The sequence below is a fragment of the Myotis myotis genome, unplaced genomic scaffold (genome assembly GCF_014108235.1).
Source record: "Myotis myotis isolate mMyoMyo1 unplaced genomic scaffold, mMyoMyo1.p scaffold_m19_p_2, whole genome shotgun sequence".
NCBI lineage: Eukaryota > Metazoa > Chordata > Mammalia > Chiroptera > Vespertilionidae > Myotis > Myotis myotis.
The window spans coordinates 48084310-48105416 of record NW_023416324.1 but is presented as its reverse complement, the minus strand read 5'-3'; the positions used below and the strand labels follow the sequence as shown (position 1 = coordinate 48105416).

At 46.4% G+C, this 21107-nt stretch overlaps 1 protein-coding gene across 1 annotated transcript; it reads left to right on the top strand.

Annotated features, from left to right (window-relative positions):
• The first annotated feature begins 5943 nt into the window (after positions 1-5943).
• Positions 5944-8458, top strand: DIRAS3 (DIRAS family GTPase 3). Its single transcript, XM_036347133.1, has 2 exons — positions 5944-6072; positions 7205-8458. Exon 2 carries the CDS (start codon positions 7263-7265, stop codon positions 7950-7952), a length of 690 nt encoding a protein of 229 aa, XP_036203026.1. The 5' UTR covers positions 5944-6072; positions 7205-7262; the 3' UTR covers positions 7953-8458.
• The last annotated feature ends 12649 nt before the right edge of the window (positions 8459-21107 follow it).

Sequence of the window (21107 nt, the reverse complement as noted above, 5' to 3'; positions counted from 1 at the left end):
CAAAAGGTACATATAAATTTATGTGTGTTTTGTGTGAACAAAGTTTTTTTCTTAGTTATCTGGGATAAATACCCCAAAGTGCAATTGCTGATTGTATGTTGAGTTGCATGTTTGCTTTTATAACAGACTGCCAAACTGTTTTCCAGCTTGGCTATCATTTTGCATTGCCCCCAGCAATGTATGGGCGATCTGCAGCCTCATCAGCTTTTTGTGTTATGACTATTTTTTATTTTAGCTATTTTGGTAGGCGTGTAGAAATATCACATTGTGCTTTTAATTTGCATTCCTCTAGTGGCTAATAATGTTGAAAAATTTTATATATGGTTATTTACCATCTGTATATCTTCTTCAGTGAAATGTTTTTGTGTCTTTTGCCTATTTTCTAATTGGACTTCTTTATTATTCAGTTTTATGAGTTCTCTATATAGTCTATAGACTAATTATATGCCCAATTTATGGCTTGCAAATATTTTCTCTCAGTGTGCTAGTATACCTTTTCTTTCCATTGGCTTTACAGGGTCTTTCACAAAGAAAAAGTTGTAATTTTTGTGAAGTCTAATTTATCAAATTTCCCTTTCATGGATTGTGCTACTGGTGTCAAGGCTAAGACCTCGGCCTAGACTTAAATCCCAAAGATTTTGTTTGATTTCTATTTCTAATGACTGTACTTTTACATTCATTGTGTAAATGATGTGAGGTTTTGTTTGGGATTTTTTGTTTACTTGTTTGCTTTTGTCTATGGATGTACAATTGCTCTAGCACCATTTGTTGAAAAGACTCTTCCTCCTGCATTGAATTGCTTTTGGGCCTTTATCAAAAATCAGTTTGGCATGTTTGTGTGGGCCTATTCTTGGGTTCTCTATTCTGTTCTATTTATGTACATATCTGTCCATCCAACAATATAACACGATCATGATTACTGTAGCTATATTGTAAACCTTAATATCAAGTAGAGGGATTCATTTCAAATTATTCTTCTTTTTCAAATGTGTTTTAGCTATTCTATGTATTATGTCTTTCCATATAAATTTTAAAATAAGCTTGTCTATGTTCACAAGAAATCTTGCTGGGATTTTGACAAGAATTATCCTATCTAATAAAGAGGGAATATGTAAATTGACCATCACACCATCACAAAAGATGGCAGCACCCACAGTGGAGGCGGGGGGGGGGGCAGAGGAGGGGTTCAGTAACACAAGATGGCTGCACCCACAGCAGAGGCCGAGTTCCCCTAACCAGCTTTAACGAGTAATCAGCAGGGACCTGAGGCTGCACCCCCCCGTCCAGTGGGGCTTGACAGGGGACCTCAAGCCACACCCCCCACCCTGGCACCAGGCTGGAGGACCTCAGGCTGCGCCCCTCGCCCAGCAGAGCTTGACAGGAGACCTCAGGCTGTGCCCTCTGCCTGGCAGGACTTGACGGGGGACCTAAAGGTGTGCCCCCACCCTGGTGCGGGGCCGGGGAACCTCAGGCTGCTCCCCCTGCTGGGCTGGGGGACCTGAGGCTGCACCCCCCACCCAGCAGGGCTTGATGGGGAATCTCAGGCTGTGTCCCCACCCAGCGGAGCTTGACGGAGACCTCAAGGTGCGCCCCCCTTCCCGGCCCTGGCTGAGAGATCTCAAGCTGTGCCCCCCACCCTGACACCAGGCCGGGAGACCTCAGGCCATGCCCCCTGCCCGGAAGAGCTTGATGGGGGATCTCAGGCCATGTCCCCCACCCCGGCGCCAGGCCAGGGGACCTGAGGCCACGCCCCCCACCTGGCAGGGTTTGACAGGTGACCTCAGGCTGTGCCCCCTGCCCGATGTCGGGCCAGAGGACCGGAGGTTGCGCCCCCCTCCCCCCCGCCCAGCCTGCCAGGTCTGGATCTTGCCCAATGGGGTTGGGGCCAGCTGGGTCTGGTTTCACGTGATTTTGAGGTGCCACAGGTGGGCGGGGACTTGACTCTGGGTCCTGTGGTATGCCCCAGATTCTGACAGGAGGAAGATTTTCATATACATTTTACTAATTTTCTTTCATCTCTTGACACTTCTATTATAGAGAAAGGTCAAATAGCAATATTACAATATTTCCTCCAATTAATCCCCTTTTAATGTGCATGAATTTTATGCACCCAGCCACTAGTATTAAATATATAGATCAATTTGGAGAGAACTGCATCTTTACTAAGTGTGTCTTCTAATCCATGAACATATTATGTCTCATCATGTAATTAGGTCTTCTTTGATGTCTTTATTTGGATTTTGTAATTTTCAGCATTCATATCCTTTGTTTTGTCAAGCATATACAAAATTTCATTTTCTTTAGCATGATTGTAAATAATTCTGTGTTTTTCATTTTGGTTTCTACATATTCTGTTTCCATATAAAAATATTTTTCTTTCAACCTATCTATGTTATTAAATGTGAAATGAGTTTCTTCTCACTTCAAAAACCATGTAGTTGGTTTGTGAATTTTTTTGTGTGTTTTCTTATTGTTAATCCTCACCAAGGGTATTATTTTTCCATTGATTTTTGGAGAGAGTGGAAAGGAGGGGCAGAGAGAGAGAGACATCGATGTGAGAGACACATCAATTGGTTACTTCTGACATGTGCCCCAAACTGGGGCCAAAGATCGAACCTGCAACCTGGATATAATGGCCTTGATTGGGAATCAAACCTGAGGCCCTCCCGTGTGCAGCCCAGTGCTCTAACCACTGAACTACTTGCCAGGGCTTTTTTTTTTTTTTTTTTAATTCATTCTACCAGTCTGCCTTTTTAATTGGTCTATTTACACCAATTTACATTTAGGCAATTTTTTTATATATATTTGAGGTTATGTGACATTATTATTTGTTTTCTGGTTTTCCTCTGTTTCATTTTTCTCACCTTTTTGTGGGTTACCAGAACATTTCTGTAGGAGTCCATATTAATTTACTTTTAAGTGTGCTTGAATGTATCTCTGTATAAAAAGTTGTTGCTCTGGATATTAAAATATGCATTTGTGACTTATCACAGTCTATTGATTTCAACATTTTGCCACTTTGAGTGAAGTATGGAAACCTTACCTCTATTTCAGGCTCTTTGCCTTCCCCAATTTTTAATATTATTGCCTTGAGTATCAGATGTTATGATTTTTTTGTTTCAGTCATCAAATATGATTATAAAAACTCATGAAAGTTAATCTGTCATATTTATCCCTACTTTTTTTTTTTACATATTTTGACATTCTCCTTTCCTTTTTGAAATTCCAAGTTGTCCTCTGTTATCTTTTCCTTTTTGTGTAAAGAAGCTTCCATTTTCCATTCATTAAGGATAGGTTCATTAGCAACACATTCTCTTAGCTTTTCTGAACATATCACTATTTCTTCTGTGTTTCTTGAAAGATCACTTTTTTGGATATAGAGTTTAGTGTTGGGAGTGTTTTTCTTTCAGCACTTGAAAAATGTCATGCCATTTACTCTGGCATCTATGGTTTCAAATGAGATATCTGCTGTCATCAGAATTAAATAGGTAGTATGTTGTTGGTTTTCCTAGCTGCTTTCAAAAGCTTTGTGTGTATGTGTGTGTGTTCAGCTTTCAGAATGTGATTATAGTAGTTACTTATTTGTGGTTTCACTTTCTAAGGTTTCAGTTACACACAGCCAATCACTGTCCAACAATATTAAATGAAAAATTCCACAAATAAATAATTCACAAGTTTTAAATTGCATGCTGTTCTGAGTAGTGCCATGAAATCTCCCGCCATCCTGCTCTATCCCACCTGGGATGTGAATCATCGATTTGTCCAGCATATCTATGCTATACATTCGACCCACCTATTAATCATTTAGTAGCTATCTTGGTTATCAAGATTGACTGTCATGGTATTATAGGGCTTGTGTTCAAGTAACCCTTATTTTACTTAATAATGGTGAAAAGGTGAAGGTTATCCACTCAATAATGAAAGAAAAAAAATCATATGCTGAGGTTGCTAAGACCTGTAGTAAGAGCAAATCTTCTACCTGTGAAATTGCCAAATTTATAAATGAAACAGGTATGTGTGCATAGGAAGAAACATAGCTATATATAAGGTTTGGTAATATTTGCAGTTTCAGGCATACACTGGGGATTTTGGAATGCATCCCCCACGAATAAGGGAGGCTGCTGTATGTATCTTGGCATGAATTTCCCTGGAATTATCCTGGTAGAGTTTGCTCAGTCTCTTGGAACTTAGGTTGTGTCTTTCACCAATTTTGGGAAGTTTTCAGTCATCATTTCTTCCAATATTCAGATCCACTCTTCCCCCCCTCCTTCTGGGACTTTAATGATAGGAATGTAGGAATGTCCTATGTGTCCTTGAGACTATTCAGCCCACCCCTCCCCCAGTTTATTATCTCTCTGTTGTTTACATTAAGTACATTTTATTGCTTTATCCTCAGTTCACTTGATTGGGAATCAAACCTGAGGCCCTCCCGTGTGCAGCCCAGTGCTCTAACCACTGAACTACTTGCCAGGGCTTTTTTTTTTTTTTTTTTAATTCATCCTCTGTCATCTCCATTCTACTATTGAACCCATTTAGGAAGTTTTAAAAAGTTTAACCCTGGCCAGTGTGCCTTAGATGACTGAGTGTCGTACCATCCACTGAGAGGTTGCCAGTTCAATTCCCCGTCAGGGCACATGCCTGGCCTCGATTCCCAGTAAGGGGTGTGCAGGAAGCAACCCATGGATGTTTGTCTCATTTATGTATCTCTCTCCCATCCTCTCTCTATAAAATCAATAAAAGCATATTTTTGAAAAAGTTATATTATTGTATTTTTCAGTTCTACAATTTTCATTTAGATCCTTTTTATATATTTTATTTGCTGAAGTTATTATTTTATTTGTTTCAAAAGAAGTATAAGTGCTTGTTGAAGTATAATGGCTGCTTTAAAATCCTTCTCACATTATTCCAACATCTGATTCATTTCAACGTTAGTCTCAATTAATTGTCTTTTTCCCTGACATATGTATCTCTAAATTGTGAATCCTAACTAGCTTATATATATTTCAGAACTCTTTGTAGCCCAGTTCCTTGAATCCTCTGGCCCAGTATAGTGCTGGTTCCCTGGGATAGGTCTCTTCTTTTGTGTGTGGGTTTTTTGTCATTGTTGTTAATCCTCACCCGAGGATATTTTCCCATTGATTTTTAGAGAGAGTGGAAGGGAGGGGGACAGACAGAGAGAGAGAAAAAAAAAAATATCAATGTGAGAGAGACACATCAACTGGTTGCCTCCTGCACACACCCTGACCAGGGCCAGGGATTGAGCCTGCAACCCAGGTACATGCCCTTGACCGGAATCAAACCCATGACGGATGCTCTATCCACTGAGCAAACTGTCTAGGGCGACAGGGCTCTTCTTAAGGTAAAGTATTTTATACTAGCTTGTGAGGTATAAGACTCATTTTGGGTGTAAGAGCTGTGGTTTCATATTTTCATCATATCTTGTGAATTCTATTTAATAATCTTTTAATTGGACTTCTCTGGGATTTAAAGGCTTTAACTTTGGGTTATATATATTTTCCACCCCAGTTTTTCCTGTCTGAGTGTGTGTCTTGCCTCCAAAAGCATCTTTATTCCTGCCCTGGTCTTTTAAATAAGGTTTTTGTGATGATCAAATGAGACATTAGAGAAAGAGAAGGGATGAATGTGATAGCTGCTTAATGTCCCTGGGTTTAAAGGGCACCCTCATCCTTCTGACATGGAACCTGTCTAAACCACAGGAAATCCAACAGCGAGGAAGGTCCTGCAGTCTCTTAAAACAGAAATCTTGGTATGGCTAAGCCCACGGAGGCCAGTGCCTGTGAATCCAGGACCCCCCGCCCCCCATTCCTCCAGCCCTGGGCTTAGGGTACAGGCACTCTCAGGTGTGGGGGACGCCAGGACTGAAGGCTGGGGGAGGGGTGGGCATGCATCTGTGCTCGGCCAGCCCCCCACAAGGACGGTCCCCCCTCTGCCTATCGCGCAAGTGGAGTCTCCCAGCCTGCGCCCCCAGGTCTAACGGAGGAGAATTTTGGGAGCATTTCTCTCGGAACCTCCGAGCGAGCTGGTTGTGCTGCGCTCCTGTTGCAGCTTCAGGTAAGCGATTGGTGACGCATCTGCAAATACCGCCATTGCCGCCCGGGTCCGGAGTGGATTTGCCCGCTAGCATCTTGCTTTTTAAGTATTCTATTTTTAAAAAAACCAAATAGTTCTTAGCTATTGTTTCTAGTGGCGTCATTCCATTCCTGAAAGAAAAATATCCTGGCTATTTTTCAGGAGCCTTCCCTTGAAAAATGTATTGCGTCATTTGTTGCTTTTTGTAGATGAGGAAGGGATTACCAAATGGCAGATAGAACCCTTTAGAAAGGGGCGGATGTGGTTGTTATATTGCAGCAATACATAGTACAAAATATTTTTTTAAGATTATGGCAAATATTTAGGCTCCATGCCAGGATTTCTACGGGACATCGGAGCAGATACTGATCAAACCTTTCCACATGCCGATGTTCTGCATTCTGTTATTTAACGCTCACAACAGTTCAGTGACGTGGATAGTGTTTTGCCCGTTTTGCAGATGCAAATACTGATAAAGGTCGCGAAGCCCGCAAGTGACGGAGCCTGTAGTTGAAGGCAAATGCTTCTGGTTCCCTGGGATAGGTCTCTTCTTAGGATAAAATAGTTTACACTAGCATTTGAGGTATAAGACTCATTTTGGGTGTAAGAGCTGTGGTTTCATTTTTCATCATTTTATTTATTTATCTTTTAATTCGACCTCGCTGGCATGTAAAGGCTTTAACTTTGGGGTTTATATTTTTCTACCCCAATTTTTTCTCTGTGCGCGGGGGGGCATGGAGCAGAGGGGGCGAGGGGCGGCCTTGCGGGGGGGCGCGGGGCGCGGTGTGGACTGGCGGGCACATCGTCCGCAGGTACCCTCCCTGGATGACACGCAGACAGTTGCTGTGGGCAGTGGGTATCTCTTGGCACCATGAACCAAGCATCCTGGCTCCTGTGGTTTTAGTTGCTCGTTTTAAACAGTAGCCACAGGGTACAGCGCCCTTGTTGGCGCGATCCTGGCGTCCGTTATAAGCCAAACTCCGCCTAAGAGGAGGGAGGATGTGGGGTTGGGGAGCGAGCTGAGAGACCCTCCCCTCCCACCCCCCAGCGTCGCCAGGCAGGGGACCACGTTCCAGGTTCTAAGTGGCATCTCTCTCCCTTTCTTCCTCCCTAGGCTCCGCCTGCTCAGTCCCAGAGAAGTTGTGCCCACGTCTTCGTGCCAGTTCGCGACCATGGGCAATTCTTGCTCTGGCCTCAAAGAGAAGCTGGGGCAGAGGCTGCGACCTTCGCCCACTCTGAATTTCATCCGCTCTATCCTGATCCCGAAGAAGAAAAAAGATTTCTGCGTGGTGGTCCTGGGCTCTGCCGGCGTTGGCAAGAGCGCCCTGGTGCAGAGATGGGTCAACAGCTGCTACTCTGATAAGTACGTGCCACAGGCGCCTATGGCCGATGTCATCTACCATGTGCCAGACGGCTTCTTCGGCTCCGGAACCAAGATGCGCATTACCGACCTACCTGGCGGTCAGCTCTACCCGGCCTTGCAGTGCCTCAAGATTGCCAGGGGCCACGCCTTCATCCTGGTCTACTCGGTCACCGAAAAGCAAACCCTGGAAGAGCTGACGCCCTTCTATGAGCTGATCCGCGAGATCAAGGGTGGAAACCTGTACAAATACCCGATCGTGCTGGTGGGCAACAAATGCGATGAGGTCCGCCGGGAGCTGACCACGCTAGATGGCGCTGCCTACGCGCTGAAGTGGAATTGCGGCTTCTTCGAGACCTCCGCCAAGAAGAACGTCAACGTGGAGGAGCTGTTTTTTGAGCTGCTGACCCAAGAGAGGGAGCCCGATACCACCCCCCAGCCCACCCCCGTGAAATCCCAGATGCCCAATATCGCCGAAGACGTGCTGGCCGCTGAGTCATAATGGGAGCCCTGGGTCCTGGGGGCCTGACCACCTTCTCCGACGGAGGGTAGAGAACGTGGACCGATGACAGTGGAACGTGTCACCTGTACAGGACTGTGTGCTGTGCTTTGGGTTGTAACAGCTAGACGTCAGTATGTGTCCCCTGTCAATTCATAATTTTTCTTTTTCCCAGGCCAAGAGACTTCAAATTGTTACAACGTTGATATTGGAGGAGGGGAAAAGGAGATAATTCAGACTTCAGAGATAATTGTTTGAAAAAAGAGAATGAAATAGCAAAATAAACTGAAAGATACCACTGTCCTTGTAACCCTGTTACCATGTATTAATTTTTAAACATTTCAAGTCCTGTAAATGTCCAAACCTTTCTTGTTGTGTACGTAATTGTTAAGAAATGTGTTTTTGCAACAAAAGCTTTGCTAGATGACTGGGAGACAGATCTATTAAACAAGATAAATGAATATTTTGAGTATTGAGGGTGGGGGCAGAGAAAATTATGAAAGTGGAGACTGGGGGGAGGTGGGAGGGGGGAAGTGATATCTGTAATACTATCAACAATAACAAATAAATTTAAAAATGAAAAATAAATAAATAAAGATGTGCCAGTGTCCTGAGTCATTTAAAAATGTTCGGATAGTCCACATTACGGTTTTCAGAAAGCATAATGGTTCCATGACTTAAAGCTTTTCCTGCATACGATCACCTGTGATAATTGTTTCTCCACTGAACAACAGAATCACATAATAGCATTGAAATTTCAGCCCTAGCTGCTTTAGCTCAGTGGATAGAACGTCGGCCTTCAGGCTGGAGGGTTTGATTCTGGTCAGGGCACATGTCCAGGTTGCAGGCTTGATCCTCAGTAGGGGTGTGCAGGAGGCAGCCGATCAATTATTCTCTCTGATCACTGATGTTTCTATCTCTCTCCCTTCTGAAATCAATATAAATATGTATTAAAAATAAGTCAATTTCACAGGGGAAAAAAGGAAAAAAAATTTCAACCACATCTGGTGAGGGTTTTTAAGAATTTCACCCATGGACACTCCTGCCCTCTTGAAATTAGCCAGTGTGGGAGGGGTGGGTAGGGAGGGGCCACTGCAATGCAGAGCTGGTTTATAACCACAATCTTCTGGGCTGACATCTGGAAGAACTCCAGGGGTCTTTGAAGAAGAGGCTCACTCTGGTGCTGGCCTTAGTGGTACTGGTGAAGAGCAAACCTCAACCTGTGGCTGCCGCAAAAATGTTCCCTCAAGAAATACTGGAACCCTAGCTGGTTTGGCTGAGTGGATAGAGTGTTGGCCTGCAAACTGAAGGGTCCCAGGTTCTATTCTGGTCAAGGGCACATGCCCAGGTTGCGGGCTCTATCCCCAGTGGGGAGTTAGTGATAGGGCTAGGGTTAGGGCAAGGGCTAGGGCTAGGGTTAGGTTAGGGTTAGGTTTAGGGCTAGGGCTAGGGCTAGGGCTAGGGTTAGGGTTAGGGTTAGGGCTAGGGCTAGGGCTAGTGTTATCTCATTGATGTTTCTGCTTCTCTTTCCCCTCTCCCTTCCTCTCTGAAATCAATAAAAATACGTTTGTTTGTTTTTAAAAAGAAACTTAAAAAAAAAAGAAATACTGGATATAGGGGCATGGAAGGTAAGGGGAGAAATGACTGGGATTTGAAATTTAAGAAAGTCCTTCCTAAGGCAAGTTTTGAAAAAGATTAATTTTATATTTGAACATGATTTTTGAGAGAGAGAGAGAGAGAGAGAGAGAGAGAGAGAGAGAGGAGAACATTTCTATACATGTCCTTGCTTTCAAATATATTTTTTTTCAATTGGGGGAAGGAGGGGAAGGATCTCAATCTGGTGATCCCCCCCCCATAAAATATTGAGCCAAATACTGAATAATTTATATGTTTTCAAAAAATGGTTTCATATAGCATGATTTTCAGGGAACACTCACACTGTTGAGAAGGAACCATAAACATCTATTTCATAATAGTACAAAGTTTAGAGCTTAGCAAATCCATTCAGTAGCTCACTTTAAACAGTCAATTATTTAAGATTTTCCTTTTTCACATTCAAAGCAATTATTCTTAACCACTAGAAAATACCTAAGTGGTCTTACCATATTGTTTTTTATAGACACTAAAAAATAATTCTTAGCTAAAGTTCCTAGTGGAGTTATTCCATTTCTAAAAGAAAAATAGTCTATCAGCTGTTTTCAAGGAGAATTATCCTTGAAAAATGTATTGCATTAGCTTTAAAAATCAATTTAATGGATCATTTTAAACAGTCATATGCCGGAGTCCATTTACTGTCTTCATTAGCTGACTATAGACAGACACCCCAAAAGTTAGTAACCTTGAAGCCCTAGCAAAGGTCAGGGCTGTGTACCACCCAGTTAATCTAGATACCACCCAGTTAATCTAGATAATGGTAGCTGAAGCAACCTCCCTACCTTTAATCATGTAAATAGCTGAAGCAACCTCCCTACCTTTAATCATGTAAATTGCCTAAGGGTCATGTTATGACCTAATCTATGTGTCATTGAAACCTCCTTACCCTAGGGCTACCCCCAGACAAACCTCCTTACCCTAGGGCTACCCCAGACCAAATAAAAGGTTGGAGCAGCCAGAGCATCCAAGGAAGTCTTTCTCTCCTTGAGTTGGACTTGCCCGCCTGGCTCCCTGACATTTCCAAATTATCTCGTGTCTTTTTCTCTCATTTTTGTGCGGTTCCTCTTTCAGATACTGAACCCTACTCCACGCAGAACGTGGAGGGAGTATTACTCGACAGTCATATTATTTAAGATTTCCCTTTTTCACTTTTAAAGCAATTATTTTCAACAAGTAGAAAATACCTAAGTGGTCTTATCATATTGCTTTTTAAGTATTCTACTTAAAAAAAAAATAGTTCTTAGCTAAAATTTTTAGTGTAGTTACTCCATTTCTAAAAGAAAAATACTCTATCCTGGCTATTTTTCAGAATTCTCCATGAAAAAATGTATTGCATTCATTATTTCTTCTTACAGATGCAAAAAATATCCTCTGGTGAGGATTAACAAATCCTATCTAATAATAGACAAACATGGTAATTAACCGTACCTCTGACATGCTTCTCATTGGCTAATCAGGGTGATATGCAAATTAACTGCCAACCAAGATGGCGGCCGGCAGCCAGGCAGCTGAAGTGAACAGGAGGCTTGCTTGCTCCAGTGAAGGAGGAAGCCAAGGTTCCCCGCCTGCCACTGCTGGGCTCTGAGCTTGCACTCTAAGCAACTATGTTGCAATTATAGATGCTAAACAAACCCATGATTTCAGCCAGCCGGCCGAGCTGGAGTTGCAACAGAGTTTCAATTATAGAACCCAAACAAACCCAGATCCCTGTTTTCAGCAGCCGAGGCCTCAGAGCTGGAGCCGAGCCTCAGAGCTAAAGCCAGCTCTCAGCTCCAGTGATAGCCATAGAAGGTAAATAAATCCCAGAATAAAAAAAAAAAGAAAAAAAGGAGAGGTTGGGAGCTTCAGTCGCCTGCCAGCCTGAAAATGGCCCTCAGCCCCTCACCCAGACTGGCCAGGCACCCCAGTGGGGACCCCCACCCTGAAGGGGGTGTGACCAGCTGCAAACAGCCATCATCCCCTCATCCAGGCTGGCCAGGCACCCAGCGGGACCCCCACCCTGATCCGGAACACCGTTCAGGGCAAACCATCCAGCCCCCACCCATGCACCATGCCTCTATCCTATATAGTAAAAGGGTACTATGCCTCCCAGCACCGGGATCAGCGGAGCCACGAGGCCTCCTGGCCCCTGGAGCAGTGTGACAGGGGGCAGCGCCCAAACCCCCTGATCGCCCTGCGGCTCTGTGTGTGACAGGGGGCGGGGCCACAACCTCCCTATCTGCCCTGCTATGTTCGTGACAGGGGAAGGCGCCCCAACCCCCTGATTGGCCCTGCTCTGTGAGTGACAGGGCAGTGCCCCAACTCCCCTATCGGCCCTACTCTATGCGTGACAGGGGGGAGCTCCCCAACCCCCTGATTTGCCCTGCTCTGTGTGTGACAGGGGGCGGTGCCCCAACTCCCCTATCGGCCCTACTCTATGCGTGACAGGGGGGAGCTCCCCAACCCCCTGATTTGCCCTGCTCTGTGTGTGACAGGGTATGGAGCCCCAACCCCCCTGATGGGCCCTGCTCTGTGTGTGACAGGGCAGTGCTCCAACCCCGAGATTGGCCCTGCTCTGTGCGTGACAGGGGGTGGTGCCACAACCTCTCCATCGACCCTACCTTGAGTGTGAGAGGGGGTGGCGCCCCAACCCCCAATTGGCCCTACCCTGAGCGTGACTGAGGGTGGCATCGAAACCTTCCGATCCGCTCTGCTCTGTGCATGACAGGGGGTGGCGCCCCAACTCCCCAATCGGCCCTGCTCGGAGCCTGACCAGGGGCTGCACCTAGGGATTGGGCCTGCCCTCTGCCACCCAGGAGTGGGCCTAAGCCAGCAGGTTGTTATCTCCCGAGGGGTCCCAGACTGTGAGATGGCACAAGTGGGGCTGAGGGACACCCCCCCACCCCCACCAGTGCACAAATTTTTGTGCACCGGGCCTCTAGTCCTATCTAATAATAGACAAATAGGGTAATTAACTGTACCTCTGCTATGCTTCCCATTGGCTAATCAGGGCTATATGCAAATTAACTGCCAACCAAGATGGCAGCCGGCAGCCACGCAGCTGACGTGAACATGAGGCTTGCTTGCTCCAGTGAAGGAGGAAGCCAAGGTTCCCTGCCTGCCACGGCTGGCCGGCTCTGAGCTCCTGAAGCAACAGCTCCAAAAGCAACAATGTTTCAATTATAGAAGCTAAACAAACCCCAGATACCTTCTTTCGGCCTCAGAGCTGGAGTGAGCAGGACAGCAACAATGTTTCAATTATAGAAGCCAAACAATTCCCAGATACCTGCTTTCAGCCAGCCAGGCCTCAGAGCTGGAGCCAGCTCTCAGCTCCAGTGACAGATATAGAAGGTAAATAAATCCCAGAATAAAAATAGAAAGAAAAAAGGAGAGGCTGGGAGCTTCAGTCACCCTCCAGCCTGAAAACGACCGTCAGCCCCTCACCCAGACTGGCCAGGCACCCCAGTGGGGACCCCCACCCTGAAGGGGGTGTGACCAGCTGCAAACAGCCATCAGCCCCTCACCTAGGCTAGCCAGGCACCCCAGCAGGGACCACTACCCTAAAGGCGCTGTGGCCAACCTGCAAACAGCCATCAGCCCCTCACCCAGGCTGGCCACACCCTCATGGGGTGAGGGTCCCTGCTGGGGACCTTGGCCAGCATGCAACCAGCCATCAGCCCCTCACCCAGGCTGGCCAGGCATCCCAGCAGGACCCCCTCCCTGAAGGGGGTGTGGTCAGTCTGAAAACAGCCCTCAGCCCCTCACCCAGGCTGGCCAGGCACTCCAGCGGTGACCCCCACCTTGAAGGGAGTGTGGCCAGTCTGAAAACAGCCCTCAGCCCCTCACCCAGGCTGGCCAGGCACCCCAGTGGGACCCCCACCCTGATCCAGGACACCCTTCAGGGCAAACCATCTGGCCCCCACCTGTGCACCAAGCCTCTATCTTATATAGTAAAAGGGTAATATGAAAACTGACCCTAACAGCAGAAAGACTGGGAATGACTGGTCACTATGACACACACTGACCACCAGGGGGCAGATGCTCAATGCAGGAGCTGCCCTCTGGTGGTCAGTGCACTCTCACAGGGGGAGCTCTGCTCAGCCACAAGCCAGGCTGATGGCTGCCAGTACAGCGGTGATGGTGGGAGCCTCTCCTGCCTCCTCAGCAGCGCTAAGGATGCCCAACTGCAGCTTAGGCCTGCTCTCCACTGGCAAATGGGCATCCGCCGAGGGCTCCTGGGCTGCCAGAGAGATGTCTGATTGCCATCTTAGGCCCAATCCCCCGGGGAGTAGGCCCAAGCCAGCAAGTGGTCATCCCCCGAGGGGTCCCAGACTGCGAGAGGGCACAGGCTGGGCTGAGGGATGCCCCCCGCCCCCCAAGTGCACAAATTTTCGTGCACCGGGTCTCTATTATACACTATAATAGGAAAAAATTTTTAATGGGTAAGATAAGCACTAGAAAGTGTTGCTTAGATTTAGTGTTTAGGGGATTTCCGGTTCCAGCCAAGATAAAGCAGCCCCATTCCTCCCAGGCATTCCTCTTACAGCTTAAATAACCCTGGACCTAGCACGACAAAGGAACAAAGGAAAACACTTCACGGTGGACAGATTGGAGACCTCGGTGGGCGAGGAATGACATGACAGTGATGTCCCTGAGTCTCCTTATCATCTCCCACACACCCTGCAGAAACCTTCATGTTCCAACTGCCAACAGGCACAGACATAAGCACATTTTCCCTAGCTAACCACTCAGGAAAGGGTGGTTTATTTATTTACTTGTTTACTAGAGGCCTGGTGCACAAAATACGTGCACTGGGGCAGGGGTGGGGTCCCTCAGCCCAGCCTGCACCCTTTCGCAGTCGGGACTCCTCGCTCCTTACCACTCACCTGCTTGCTGCTCCTTAGTGTTACCATGGAGGTGGGAGAGGCTCCTGCCACTGCCCACTGTGCTCGCCAGCTGTGAGCCTGGCTTCTGGCTGAGTGGCGCTCCCCCTGTGGAAGCACACTGACCACCAGGTGGCAGCTCCTGTGTTGAGCGTCTGCCCCCTGGTGGTCAGTGTGCATCATAGAGACCAGTCATTCTGGTTGTTCTGCCATAAAATTCATGGTGCATGAAATGCATGCACTGGAGGGGAGGGTCCCTCAACCCAGCCTGCCCCCTCTCACAGACTGGGAGCCCTCAGGGGGTGTCCTACTGATGGCTTCTGCCCGCTCCCCATGGGGAGAGGGCCTAAGCTGCAGTCTGGCCTCCCTCTGTGGGAGTTGACCGGGCTGATCAGGGGAAGGCACCAGCCCCATCACCCCACTGCTGCTGCCACTGCCGGCCGCTGCAGACACCAAGGTGTTTTCATCAACATGGAGTCCAGTCCCTTCACCACAAAAAAATGACAACTTTCTTTAGGCATTTTCAAGATGTATCTTTCATAGGATATGACATTTCTTTCTTTTTTTTATCCTCACCTGAGGATATTTTTCCATTGATTTTTAGAGAACTTGGAAGAGAGAGGGAAAGACAAAGAGAAACATCAATGTGAGAGGGACACTTTGATTGGTTGTCTCCTGCATCAGCCCTGACCTGGGCCCCGGCCAAGGAGGAGCCTGCAACCTAGGCACATGCCCTTGATCAGAATTGAACCCGGACCCTGCGGTTGGCAGGCTGAGGCTCTATCCACTGAGCCAAACCGGCTAGGGCAGGATATGACATTTCTTAGCCCCTTCAGCAGCGGACCTTAGTTTTTTCCTCCAGGAGTGTAGTGGGAAAACCCTAGATCACCTTCTTGGATTCTTATTACCGAAGTTACCAAGAACACTGTGAGTGGCAGCATACAGGGAGCTTAGCCAATGAGCAGTCAGAAAAGGTGTTTCCTCTGCAGCTCACGTGCAGAGGCCCCACTGCGTTGTGTCTGCTGGGGTGGGGGCGTGCTCCAAGCTGCGTGGCAGCTGCCAGGAGCACACCTCCAGCCCTGCGTTGTGTCCGCTGCCTGCCCAAACGTCCTCCCTCCCTTCATTTATGGCCAGGGTGTGGGATGCTGGCCTTGTCGCCAGGGTGATGATGCCAGCGTCCCACGCAGGCCACTATGGGTGCCGCCATCTTTGTGGCGGAGTGATGGTTAATTTGCATATTGCCCTTTTATTAGATTAGATTTGTTAATCCTCATCAGAGGATATTTTTCCATTGATTTTTGGGGAGATCAGAAGAGAGAGGGAAAGACAGAGAGAAACATCGATGTGAGAGAAACACATTGACTGGCTGCCTCTTGCACACACCCCAATCAGGGAGGAGCTTGCAATCAAGGTACGCACCCTTGATCAGAATCGAACCTAGGACCCTTCAGTCCACAGGCCGACACTTCATTCACTGAGCCAAACCAGCCACAGCCAGGAAAAGGATGGTTTAATAACAGAAAACCTTTTAGGCAATACGCACCCTGCTCCATACCAACACCAACAGCAAAACCCCTGCTCTTCTTCCTGCTTCCACATCAAACTGGTCTTCCATGCCTGATACCCTACCCTGTGGAAGTGGGTGACAGTGTTCTGATCCCCGGCTGCTGCTGGCCAACAGGACAGCACAGGGAGTTCATCTCTCCCGGAGTGGCAGATTCCCTCCACCCCTTCCCACTGGCAGGGTGATGGGGGTGGGGCTGAGCAGGGAGCTGTTGTGCCCAGGCCCCCTTCCAGGGAGTTCCTCAGATGTGTGGCAGGGAGCTGAGCCTTGTGCCCACCTGCCAGCTCTGAGACTGAAGACAGCAGTGAGAAGTGAGCAAGTCAGCTCTCCAATTCTCTCTCACCCCACACCACTCCCCCCTCCAGGGTCTCAGCTTCCTTGGCCATAATACAAAAGTCTGGGACAAGATGATTTCTTAGAGAGAGAAAGAGAGACTTTACATTATTTCTGCTTGGAGGGGAACAGGGAGGATATAAGCCATTCTAACCGTTCTTTGAGCTAATAGTGTTATTCAAAGGAGCTGGAACCTACAGCTTCTATTTTTGCATTATCCAAGAGTAGCCTCTAGCCTTATGTTACTTCTTCACTTAGAATGTGGCTACTACAAAGTGAGATGGATTGCATTACATGTTGAAAGGATAATACTTTAGATACAGTGGGTCCAAGAACATATATTGTTTAAATAAATTGTGTTTCTTCTTACCTTTTAAAATATGGCTACCAGAAAATTTTAGATTATTTTTGTAGCTCATATTATATTCCTATTGGACAATGCTATTCCATATTAAGAGTGAAAATATGCCCCCTCCATTAATATGAAATTTAATAAATGTAACTATTTGACACTAGTATCGTGGGTATACGTGGGAGTGTTTATAGCTGCTCATCTGCCTTGTCCTCCAGGTTATTAAGTGTGGCCTGAAATAAATCTTCCAAACACAGAAGAGCATAGTTCTTCCCCCATGTTCTGCCTCCAAATTCCCTTCCCAGTCTTCTCTGTGAGCACATCACCTCAGGCAGCCTTTCCCCAACCAACTTGGACAATTTGCTATTCACCCAAATATCCTATGTGTTTGTACCTTAGCTGTTTCCTCAATTAGGCACTTTTTCTTCCATTTTCTGCCTACCAAAATTTTATCCACTCTCTAAAACCCAGCCCAAATACCAAATACCACCCCCCACTGAGGGCTTCCCTGTCTTTCAGTAATTATTCACAAAAGTTTTCAAGAGTCGGCAATATGCTGGCCCTGTAAGAAGCTTGCCATCTAACAAGGCAGACGAGGAAGGAAATAGAAAAGCACAACAGAGTGGGACAGGTGCTGTAAGTGGTTCCATTCTCCACTCTGCTATCATAGGGATCTTTCAAAAATGTAATTTGATTAGACTGCTGCTTTAAGAGCTATCATCTGTCAGATATTCGGACAAATATGCACAGCTATGTGGACAATGACGTGTGTGAATCTCATCTCTGCCACGTACTGTGTGTCTGTGGGGCAAACGCAGAAGGTTTCTGGGCATCGTTTTCCTCAAATGTAAAATGGGGGTGACAACAATGGTTTCTATCCAGGATGGTTGAATTTAAAGAGGTTAATACACATGGAAGACTTAGAATAGTGCTTAGCACCTTATAAGCAGTCCAAAAATATCAGCTATTATTATTTTTTAAAATATATTCTTATTGATTTCAGAGAGGAAGGGAGAGGGAGAGAGAGATAGAAACATCAGTGATGAGAGAATCATTGATCAGCTGCCTCCTACATGCCTCCCACTGGGTATTGAGCCCACAGCCCAGGCATGTGCCCTGACAGGGAATGGAACCATGACCTCCTGGTTCATAGGTTGATACTCAACCACTGAACCAAACCAGCTGGGCAGCTATTGTTATTATTAACAAAAGACTGGAAATTACCTAAATGACTATCACCATAGGCCAATGTATATTAAAATAATGAGGTGATATGGCCCAACACACTGTATCTCTAAGATTTATTTTAAATTCACTCCCATTTGAAGTTGTGTGTGTGTGTGTGTGTGTGTGTGTGTGTGTGTGAATAATAGAAAACTTCTAGAAGGAATTCAAGTAATTGTTAATAGACATTGGCCCTGAAAAAGGGAATGACAGCTTAGTAGGGAGAGCAGACCAGCTTTTCATTTTATAACTTTTAATACAGTTTGAATTATATGACTATGTGCATACATTATTTTTGAATTAAAAAAAAAACCCAGATAATTACCTTGAGTCGCAGCAGGAAAGGACAAAGTGGGGACTAGAATCCTAATTTTCTAATCTCAACCCCAATGCTGTTTCTTTGAAATCTATTTTTTATTGATTTCAGAGAGAAAGTGAGAGGGAGAGAGAGCTAGAAACAACAATGATGAGAGAGAATCATTGGTCGGCTGCCTCCTGCACGCCCCCTACTGGGGATTGAGCCCTGCAACCAGGGCATGTACCCTTGACTGGAATTGAATGTGGGACCCTTCAGTCCACAGATGTTTTATCCACTGAGCCAAACCAGCTAAGGCAACCCCAATGCTTTTTCAATTTTATTCAGTATTAAAGAAGCCCCAGGGAGGAATTACATGGTCTAATTAAAAGAAAAGGACTCTAAGTGTTATTGTGCATCTAGCTGATGACATTTAACAGATGAGGAACAGGGAAGCCCAGGACAGTTAAATAAGTAACCTAAGGTCAATGCTGGGGTCACTGAAATTGGGATTCTCTCCCCAACCACCTCATCAACCTGATGTCACTCAGATGAACCCCAGGGTCAAAAAATGCGGATTTAGTCCTCTGTCTTTCCTTCTTTGCCTTTTCTGCTGCTCACAACCTTGCGAGTCATGCAAATGAAATAAAGTACCATGAAAACAATGTTCACGATGCCTGGCACGTAGTGAGTCCTCAGCAGCTTAGCTGAATTAGATTGATGCTTCCTTCCCTATTTACCTCTCCTAGATATTTACCCAAAGACTAATGCCAATGGCATTCCACCCAACATCACTGCCTCTGGACTCGGGGAGATTATATGTTCCCCTGATGTTTGCAGGAGAAGCACATCTAAAAAATTCCATTTCTAAAAGCTGTAAACCCAGGCGTGGGAGTAACTAGCCTGCCACGTTCATGCATGTCCTCCTGATTGCTCCTTTTGCTCAGAAAGCTCAGGCGGCCTCTTTGTAAAGGTCGTCATTAATTTCGAGTCGGCGAGAAAGAAAGGGATTCAGAGAGAAATGACTCATAATTGCAGTCCTCTATGAGTATGTTTTTCTCTGCAACCTGGAGCTGAACACTGTGAAACATATTTGTTCCCAGTGTAACTTAAATGTGAATTAAGCAGTGCTCCGAGGACGGGCTATTTGAGAACAAGGCAGCTTGTCACATGTTTGGAATTGCTTGAAAATGCCCACCTGATAAAAAATGCCTCCTTTCCTGCTAGTAGGAGCACTCTTTCAGGTAATAATTTTGATATCAGCTCTGCCATCCTAAATGAGCTGGCAACCTCTGGAAACTTCTGAGAACTGCAGTTTTTTCATCTTTAAAATGAGAGGAACTCAGCCCTAGTTGGTTTGGCTCAGTGATAGAGCATTGGCCTGGGGACTGAAGGGTCCTGGTTCGATGCCTGAGTTGTGGGGCTCAATCCCCAGTCCGGGGTGTGCAGGAGGCAGCTGGCCAATGATCCTCTCTCATTATTGATGTTTCTATCTCTTTCTCCCCTTCCCTTCCTCTCTGAAATAAGTAAAAAATAATAATAATAAAATGAGAGGAACTCAAACTCAAGGTCCACAGCAGGCAAGTAAAGGAGTCTAAATGATGCTATACAGGAAGATTATGCCCAATCTATATAGCCAGAGGCCTCTACTAAGTTCTGTTGGAAAAATGTGAGATGGATTGCATTACATGTTGAAACAATAATATTAGATATAGTGGGTTAAAGAAAATATATTGTTTAAATAATTTGTGTTTCTTTTTACATTTTAAAATAGCGCTACCAGAAAGTTTTCAATTATATTTGTGGCTCATTTCTGTGACTCACATTATATTCCTATTGGACAATACTATTCTATATTAAGAGTGGCCGTTGGAATTAATTTCTAATTTGAATTTGATTACTTACATTAGCCAGGATCAAGAATCAAGTGCTGCATGTATCTACACTAATAAAAGAGAAACATGGTAATTGGCGTACAACCGCTACCCTTTTCATTGGCTAATCAGCGAGATATGCAAATTAACTGTCAGCCAAGATGGCGACCGGCAGCCAGGCAGCTTGAAACTAACATGAGGCTTGCTTGCCTCAGTGACGGAGGATCGTTGGAGGAAACCAACGTTCCCCGCCTGCGGCTGCAGGCCTCTGAGCGGGCAGTTTAAGAAACATTGTAACAAATACCACCGGACTTCAGCCAGCAGATTCGCAACATTGTAAGCAAAGGCCAGAAACCTACTTTCAGCCTCGGAGGCCTAAGAGCTGGAGCCAAGCCTCAAGGTAAAGCTGGCCCAGAATAAAAAAAAGAAAAAGAAAAAAAGGAGCGGTTGGGAACTTCAGTCACTCCCAGCCTGAAAACAGCCCTCAGCCCCTCACCCAGACTGGCCAGGCACCCCAGTGGGGACCCCCACCCTGATCCAGGACACTCTTCAGGGCAAACCAGCCGGCCCCACCCATGCACCAGGCCTCTACCCTATATAGTAAAAGGGTAATATGCCTCCCGGCACCGGGATCAGCGTGACGGGGGCAGCGCCCAAACCCCCTGATCGTCCTGTGGCTCTCTGTGACAGGGGGTGGGGCCCCAACCCCCTGAGCAGCCCTGCTCTGTGCCTGATAGGGGGGAGCTCCCCAACCCCCCCCCCCATGGGCCCTGCTCTGTGTGTGATGGGGTAGAGCCATAACCTCCCCATCAGCCCTGCCCTGAGTGTGAGAGTGGCGGCACCCCAACCCCCTGATGGGCCCTGCTCTGTGCGTGACAGGGGGTGGCACCGCAACCTCCCCATCGACCCTGCCTTGAGTGTGACAGGGGACAGTGCCCCAACCCCCCAACTGGCCCTACCCTGAGCGTGACTGAGGGTGGCATCACAACCTCCCAATCTGC